We start from the raw sequence: 8784 nt of genomic DNA, 5'->3' as shown, positions 1-8784 counted from the left end.
TATTTCAAATGGGTCTGTTTTAGCAGCGTAAAGCCAACATGCTCAGACGTCTGCAGCGAGTCAGAGACAGCCAACAGTTCCAGGCGGTGTAAGCCAGAGGCTGCTTCAATAAAACAGCAAAAAAAGGAGGAGAGTTTTGTGCGTCTCTGAAACATTTATGCTTCTGGCCTTGGTCAGGAAGCCTCACACAAATGGACATTTGTGTTCTTACCTTTGACACAAGTTCAGCCGAAGTGTGTGAAGAACAGCAGGTTAGGCCTCTGCGGCTCAGCGTTCCATGAACTCAAACAAACCACATGATACCAAACACTTTTGATAGATTTTTCTGCACTTTTATATTTTTAAAAACAAACAAAATAAACAGATTAAATAAAATTTACAGTAGACATAATGCAATCATTGTTGTGCACTTTAACTACTTCTTCTGATACGTTCTGCACAGCTGTCAAAAAAAAAAAAAAAAAAGAACGCAAACACAGCGGGGAGGCGGGGATGGAGGTGGGGATGCGGGGAAGTTGTGAGACAGAGGAGAGGAACCAGGTAGAGGGAAGTAAAGAGGAAACAAATGAGAAGAGGAGAGGGGATGAAGAGGAGAGGAGGAAAGGATAAAGGAAGGCTTTGTCACTCAGGAAGGAAAGAAAAGTCACTGAATATATAATTTCTTTTATTCCTTACATCACTTATATAAATATATTGAACCTTCAAGAAAGAAAAAAAGAAAAAAAAGAATAAACAGCGCAATACGGCAACCCACAACAGCAGTAAGGCAAACAGAAAGCAAGAGAAGAAACAGCAGTGACAGCACATGAGAAGGAGAGGAGCAGAGAAAGCAGAGAGGAGGCAGCATGAGGCGAAGAAAAGAAGCCGAAGAGGCCGAGGAGAGAGGAGTGTGCAACTGTGCGTATGAACATTTCTAAATGTGAGAGATTCAGAGACAGCTGGGTGATGGGAGAGCTGCAGGAGGAGAGGATGCAAGCGCTGGCAAAAATGCAAGGAGGGGGATCAGAATGGAAGGGTGGGGGGAGGAAGAGGAGGAAAAGGTTTTACTGAGGTCAACTGTCCAGTGTGTCTTTGTCATGTGCTACGCGACCCTGTTGCCTGCACTCGTGCGTCCACCTGTGTCGTCTGGTTTGTGTGTCAGTGTGTGGCAACGTTTGTGTTTGGGTATCGTGGCAGCACATATCCCACCGCAGCAGTGAAACTCATGCTCACGTGTCTTGTGTGCTCTTCTGGATTATAAATACAAAACAATAAAAACGACAAAAATCATAGTAGCAGTTTCCCTCACTCCTTTTCCACCATTCCACCGAGTCTCTCTTCCTTTGTGTTTCCTCCTGTCCTGCATTCCTCTCACTGGGAACTGGCTCTCTCCAGCACACGCAGGTCATAGTTCTTTTTCGCCGCCCTCAGTTTGAAGAGGCTGGCCCCACTGTTGTTAAGTTTGAAGGAAGCACTCTGGGCAGCCATGGTGCTGGGGAACACTGCCACCACTGTGTAGAGGTGCGCCGGGTCATGGCTGTCCCCCTTCATTCTCATGCTGGCCATAGAGGCTCCGGTCCCAGAGGGCCCCGCTCCGGGACCGGAGCCGCAGCCTCCTGCCCGGCCTCCCTGGGGATCCTTCAGCCACTGAATCTTGGCACCACATAGAGACAGCTGGTTAAAGAGTTTTTCAGCCTCAAGGCGCGAAATCCCTTCTGGCAGGTCTGTGACCTCAAGTACTCGACTCACCACTGAAGAAAGTCAGACAGCAAGATAAGAGAGAAAGATGTTAGGCCGCCCTCTTTTCACTTTCTGTTCTGAGTCAATCACAAGCATGCAGAGCCACAGGAATTAGTCTATTTACCCACTAGCAACCAGTTGCCCTTTAGTGGCTGTTTCCCACTTACAACCGCTAGAGGGCACTGTGAGTGCATGTATCAGTGTTTGCTACTCACAGCAATGCAGAAGACCTAATCCAAAACAAACATGGAGCAGAATCTGATCGTTCTCCTCTTAAGCTTTGTGATATTTTCCTATTTGCATCAAGACGTCATTATTCTTGTTTTTATTTTTTCCTTCCTCAGACTAATTCAGGACAGCAAGTCATCAAACTGGGTTACAGAGACACTGAAGTACCGCTGAAAGCGACGTCATTCAGACAACTCCTGCAGTAGAAGGCAAACCTCACCAAAAAAAAAACAACATAAAGACTGAATGCTCTCATCAAAAGTAGACGGGATTATTGGTGCTTTTGTAAAGCTCTTCAAAAATGAATAAACTTGATCTTTCAACATCATCCGTGTCTTTCATTGTAATTGAGATCAATCAATCAAAGCTTCCATGTAGGGATGAGGCTAAAGGCTTTTAACAGTAACTCGCATCTGAAGCCTCAGGTTTCTGAACACATTTTTGGATGAGCATCAAATTCACATCAACCTTGTCTGAGTTGTTCAGAAGCATCCCAATTCTCTCCCAAAAGTGTGACTTAAATATGATTTTTCTTCTTTATTATGCATTTTTGTGGGTGCTGCGTTTACTCCAGTGTGACTTCTAGTCAGAAACATATGGTAATTACTTTTTGTGAATAAATATGACTATGGAATCATGTTAAGCCCCTGTATTATCAGCATAGTTAGAAAAGCTTTCTTTTTTTTTGGTTTGTGAAAATGCATTAGAAGCTTACCAACGTCAGTGGTGCCGAGATCTGTTGATGCAGATTTAAGGGTTTGTTTCTTCCCCCGTGCTCCGTGTTTCATTACTCCTTGACCCTAACAGACAAAAACGCTTTTTTTAGTGGTTTACCAATGCATGCAGTAACACAGAGCAACACTAGGTGGGGGTATAAGCTATCATTGGGAGAACCATCTTTTGAGTCTTCTGCAAGGGAATCCAAGCATCACACATGGGCTGGACTGGAATGGAACCCAAAAGATCAAACTATTTTATTTAGTATATTATCACTGAAAGGCAAACACATAACTCACCTCTGCAGTCTGATTTCATTACGCATGAACAAAAATGATGTTAAAAAAAGGTTGAACATGATTAGTCAATAAAAGCAAAATCAACAGTATGACTAATTTCTTTTTAAATACAATTAATTGATACAAGAACATCAAGAGAAGGGTTTAGGATGAAGGTCTACTGACCTGATGGGAACTGTAGGAGGACTGGCCATGCATGAGTGACGGAGGACACAAACTGTACTGGAGGGGCTGCCCTAACAGAGAATAGCGTCCATCACCTGAACAACAAAATCAAACTTTTAACTTAAAACGGTAAGGATAATATCTTTACTTCAAAACTGTTTTTCTGAAGTCCTTCATATCCAAAAAGACATTTTCTAAATTAAAAAAAAAAAGTTTCTATAAGAAGAGATAGCTGCCCACTCCTTACACAGCTGTCCTGTTTCTGTTTATGTGCAGTCCTCAACCTGCTGAAGATCCACAGTGGAACAGGACATTTTGTCCATGAACTTTAACTGCAGCTGCTGTTCAGGTTTCGACAGCTGGATTACAACTGTGGTGAGAATTCTTTGAGTGTGAATGCAGGCCACACAAAGTTGTGAGGAGAGGTCGTGTGAGACTAGGAGAGGCTGTACCAGCTGGTTTGGTGACCGCTCATGTGAAGCTGTACAGGGGAATTTATTTTGTACTTTATTTCAAGGTTAAAAATCACTTGGTAAGGTTAAACAGGTTGCTATGGAAATATGGGAAAGAGCATGACCAAAGTGCGGGGTTAAAGGGGCCTCCTTGAAAAATGGAAAAAACCTGTTTGGATATTAACTTAAGATTTTTTTATTAAGTACATCTTCTATAGCAGTTGATTTTAGAACATAGTTGAGACAAAAGCCTATAGAGAATAAGCAGAAAGGGAAAAAACAGCTTCACCCATTGTTTTTAGGCACCTTTACCATATTAGAGGTGAAATGTATAATATTCACATCTTATCAAATGAAGTCCTGTAATTTTTCTAGAAATATTTCCACTCTGTACTCGCGGTACAATCCCTCAAGACATTCACTGATGTGATTGAGGGTGAAATTAAGAAACGTAAAAGCACAACCATGTGACTCAACTAAAAATCAAATCACGCAGAGGAGACAATATATTCATTACTTTCAAAATTATAATTAAAGATATTTGCAAGCACTTTGTGGTTCAAGCAAAAGGGTGTTTTATTTTGCTGATAGTTCTTTGTCAGAGGTAAAGATGTGGATTGTGTACCTTGATTGGGTCCTCCGGGCCGCTGAAACTGGGAAATGAGGGGTAAAGGTGCCAGGCCTGGACATATGCTGCTGACACTTCCGGAGGGAGACGGGGTGGGAGACTGAGTGGGGGAGGCCAATGGACTTGTCAGCTGAGTAGTGGCCTAAAAACACACGTTCAAAAAATGGAAGCAATGAGAAGGCAAACAGCAAACCACTCTGCCAACTGAAATGTTCTGAACACATCGTAAATAGTATTATTTTGCAAACATTTAAGCTTTATATTAGAGATGTGTTTCATTCAACCTTTCGACACTAAATCAGATTATAATGACAAGTAAAAAATTCTAATAATAATTTCTGCCTCTGTCGGCTTCCATGTTTGTGTTCACCTGTGGAGTGTTGTCAGGTTTATAGAGCTCCCCTGGTTTGCTGGGCCTCTGCTCTATACTGTAGTACTTGCACGGGTTCCACTGGACCAAAGGGGGATTCTGGGAAGGCTGGGGTCCATTGGGGACACTCAGCTGCATGACCATCACCCCGGGTCCAGGGGCGGGCACTCCTGAGGGAGCACAGGAAGCTAGTGAAACATATGGATAAACGGATGGGTGTCTTTAGAACTGAGAACACTGTTGACATGTCAGTTATGATCAAACCTTTAGAAAAGCTATTAAGTAACCAATGAAAAAAAAATGGCTTTGAATAGTTCAGCAGAATCCTTTATAAATTATTTCATAATTATAATTCGACACCTAGTACAGTTTTATTTATTTCTATTCTTGTCTGTTTTGCCATGTTTTAGTTAGATTTTACAGAGGCATAACAACACTACATGTTTTAAGAGTGAGAAACATTTAAATGAGAAAAACCCTGGACAAAAATACCCACTGCAGAATAGGGATGGGTACCGACCGAGCCCCGGTATTGAACGAGCCCCGGGGCAACATTCTTCAAGAACGCAGTATCGTTAAGATCTGACCTCAACGGTTCTGCTATCAGTACTTGAGAAGTCGCTTTTTATTTTATTTTTTTGTGTCCCACAACATAGAAAATAGAGCTGTGACGGTGTGGGATTTTTGATCACCGTTCTGATGAAGCAGCAGGAGTCGCGGTTAACTGCACCCGTGAGCAGTTTATTTCATTTGTTTTATATTTACGTCATGACAGCAATATGTAAAAACATTGCTGTTTATTTTTCTTTAAGTAACTTATTTTTTCATGTATTTTACTTTTCAAGTGAAAGTAAATTGTTTTGTTAAAAAACAATGTTGTTGCATAATGAGAAAATAAAACACTTTACGTCCTTCATTTGTTATTTGTTTATTTATTGTTCTTTCGTCCTCAAAAGCCTGTAATACACAAAACCTGACGACTTACTTCCTGGGTCAATTTTACCATCTGTTGTGCATTCTAGCATAACAGCTTGAGCTTTCAAATGTGAGGAGATTAACTTCCTTTACTGCCCCAAACAAGCAGATGTTTGAGGAAAATCAAGAACCACACTTTAATAAAAGGTATAGATTTAAAAACAAGTTTCAGAATAAATGACACATGGATTATTTGCATTAAGTACCCCAATTACTCTTTTAGCATATGGATACTCCTGAGTTTAGTTTTTTTTTTGTCTGTCTCAAAGTCAAGGTCAACAAAACCCCAAAAACCTTTTCTATAAACGTTTACTCAGAACTACAACAGGAGCTGAACCACCTTGTGAAAGTACGGTATGTCTAACGTTTACAACTACCACCCGGCATAAACTCCACGTATCTCTGACTTTTTACCTGGATACCTTTCACCTACTTTATGACAACTATTCACGTGTTTCATACAAAGGGTGACCTCAGAAAATGAGTACGGAGACTCGAGAACAGACGTTCAGTTATACAACTGCAGACCCATTTTATTATAAATATGTATTTTGACTTTAAATTGAAATCAGGATTAGTTCAATCTTTGATCTCAACACTAAATCTCACCAGAATATTGCTGTTGCAGTGGTTGAGGGTTGCAGGGAGACGGTGACTGTGTCATCTGGTACTGCTCAGAGCTCGGAGGCTGCAAGTAACTTACTGACGGGCTGCAGGACAAAACATTCAAATGAAATAGTTGAGAAAGCAAATATGTTGTGAAAAACATATACCCTCTTTTTCTTAAATGCAGCAGTGTGGCTTTCTGTTACACTCATCTATCCTGTCTTAGTTTTGTTTGAGCAGAGCATCTTGCTGCGTCTGAAATGGGATGCAACTGTGTTCGCTTCAAAACAAGGATAACTTGTGCACAAACGATGCATGCCATCAAAACTGTTCAAAAAACTAATGAGACTGAAAGAATTTTTTTTTTTTTTTACAAACCTAGTATCTTACTGAAGTCCAGATGGTACAAAATAAATTGTTTAAATATATCGCTTGATAACATCTTGTGTTTACAGTGAATGTTCCCTTCGTAAAGCTGAGTTCATAAAGCTTGAAGAAGATCTCCTCACACCTACCTTGTGCTGTTCTGCTGTGTGGGTGTGATAACACTGTAGTAGACGGGCATGGGTCCCTGGACAGACTGACTAACTGGTACCATGACCTGCTGCTGGTACTGCGGTTGCACCACCTGTTGGTTTTCATTTGCCACTGGAACCTGGCAAAAGGATGGAGAAAATTATGAAAAACACAAATGAATGGGTATACTGGACTCCAGAGCTAAATCGACCCAATTCATTTCATGGCCCTCGCAAACATGGCATTTATTAAAACAAGTTCAGCCTTCTTTACTCCTTATCCAGCTGTAAATTCAGTTACCCAACGGAAATCATTGAGCTAAATGAATATTGCAGTACTGTGTGGGGTATTTACATTAAGGATTAATGTGCATATTAGGGTAATCAGAACAAGCAAGCTCAATTGACAGACATGCAAAACTGCTTCAAGTAGATCAACGTCTTTCCTCTTCTGTTATGCTTCTGTTTGTATTAGAGGAACATATACTGGGAGAATGAATGACCCACAATTTTAAAGACCCACTAAAGTAAAAACTGTGTTTTTGGTGTTTTTAAAAGGTTGTTATAGCATTTTAACTCATGACAGAGAACATATGTAATAGAATTTAAGATTAAAACTGCATTTCTGAGTATTTATTTATTCAAATCCTGATGGATCAGGAGCAGATAAAAACCAATGGTTTGAAAAAGCTTGTGTTAATGACGCAGGAGCTGCCATGGGCGGGTCAATGTCTGGTGCATCCACTTGCAGACAAATAGATCCGGTAACATCTTCATTTTCCTCATCTGAGCTGTTATCTGGCTCATATCTGTACAGCTGGATAGCTCCAATATTTCTCGCCAACTTCTTTTTGCTACGCTAATGTTAGCTTGGGGTTGTGAGAAGCTGTAAGCTAGCAGGAGAACATGTAAACAAGGGAACAATGGGGAAAAAAAAGAGCTCACTCCACAACTCCACATTTTACTACGTCTGGACCTTATTATTTGTGCTTTAGTGATGCTTTCTCTATATATTTATGTACATTAATGGCTGAAACTAGTGCATACCTGATATGATGGCATCTGTGGGTACTGGACCATTATGCTTTGCATTTGTCCTCCTATGCCAGCTCTTTGAGAATTGAGCAAACCAGGGTTTGAAGCCTGTTGGACTCCCATCATGCCTTGGTAGCTTGGTTGCTGGCTGGGGATCATGGTCTGAAGACCTGTTGACAAAAATTGAACAATTTTTGGGTCCATGCACAGAATTATGACAAACCACTTTGCTTTAAACACAAGACAAACATCTTTGTATCCCACCTTTCATACATAGAGATTATTTGTTTTTAACTTGGACAACTTTAGTCCGTTAGGAAATTGGTGAGCAGCTTTATAGTCTTCATTAGTTCTGACTCAAAGTTCTTTTGAGGGTTTTGCGCTTAGTAAAATTTAGAAAATTACAATGTCACACTTGCTTTGTAACACTGGTTTAAAAGTGTTCAGCTAAGAACTACCGTAAATATTTTTGATTGGATTCAAGGCTTTAGTGCTGTGTTGACGTTCAAAAGCAATTAATATAGAGTGCAAACATTTTCTATCACTGAAAAAACAGAGTGGGGCCAATACAAAGTTATAATTCAAGGAGACGAAAGGCTCAAACTTGCACCAGTCTGTGTTTCCATTTAAGGTGCTCAAGTCCACATTTGCTTGACCACTTTTACTTAGCTGGAAAATGTAGGGGAAAGGTCTCAGTTCAACCTTTGATTTTCAGAGACTGTTTTAGGTAGGTAACGGTGCCAGGGTAACATCATGCGAGGAGCTGGAGGGTTTCCCAGAAGAACATTTCGTGGACAAGACAAACACACATGTAGACTTTAGCCATCACTGGTTTAAATCATGTCACTGTTTTGTAAAGATCCATTATGCCAAAAATTGGGCTTTCCGAGATAAATACAGCTGTGGGATCCAAAAACATGCTTTTGAGAAACAGAGTTCCTTGAATTTTGTGTGTATGTGCAGGAGTCTGTATGTGTCTCTGTATTAAAAATAATGGAATAAATAAATCAAACAGATGTTCAAAAAAAAGGAACATGAGTCTAAATGATCAAAAGTGTGCAGTTTAGGCTATCCA

The 8784-nt window shown here is 40.5% G+C and overlaps 1 protein-coding gene across 18 annotated transcripts in view; it reads right to left on the bottom strand.

Moving 5' to 3' along the window:
- Nucleotides 1–307: 307 nt before the first annotated feature.
- Nucleotides 308–8784, bottom strand: part of r3hdm2 (R3H domain containing 2) — a 52351-nt gene continuing 43874 nt past the window's right edge. For 10 of the 18 annotated variants that reach the window (XM_020703176.2, XM_020703168.2, XM_020703179.2 and 7 more), the window contains 8 exons: nucleotides 7722–7879; nucleotides 6675–6814; nucleotides 6163–6263; nucleotides 4579–4766; nucleotides 4206–4350; nucleotides 3129–3223; nucleotides 2663–2747; nucleotides 308–1730 (listed from right to left, as the gene is read on the bottom strand). In XM_020703176.2, the coding sequence (XP_020558835.1) occupies nucleotides 1351–1730; nucleotides 2663–2747; nucleotides 3129–3223; nucleotides 4206–4350; nucleotides 4579–4766; nucleotides 6163–6263; nucleotides 6675–6814; nucleotides 7722–7879 (1292 nt within the window). In that variant the 3' untranslated portion in view covers nucleotides 308–1350. The remainder of the gene's footprint in view (nucleotides 1731–2662; nucleotides 2748–3128; nucleotides 3224–4205; nucleotides 4351–4578; nucleotides 4767–6162; nucleotides 6264–6674; nucleotides 6815–7721; nucleotides 7880–8784) is intronic. The other 8 variants (XM_020703181.2, XM_023954902.1, XM_020703172.2 and 5 more) reach the window with 1 other exon arrangement.

The sequence above is a fragment of the Oryzias latipes genome, chromosome 5 (genome assembly GCF_002234675.1).
Source record: "Oryzias latipes chromosome 5, ASM223467v1".
Lineage (NCBI taxonomy): Eukaryota > Metazoa > Chordata > Actinopteri > Beloniformes > Adrianichthyidae > Oryzias > Oryzias latipes.
This window is presented reverse-complemented; position numbering and strand designations above follow the sequence as displayed.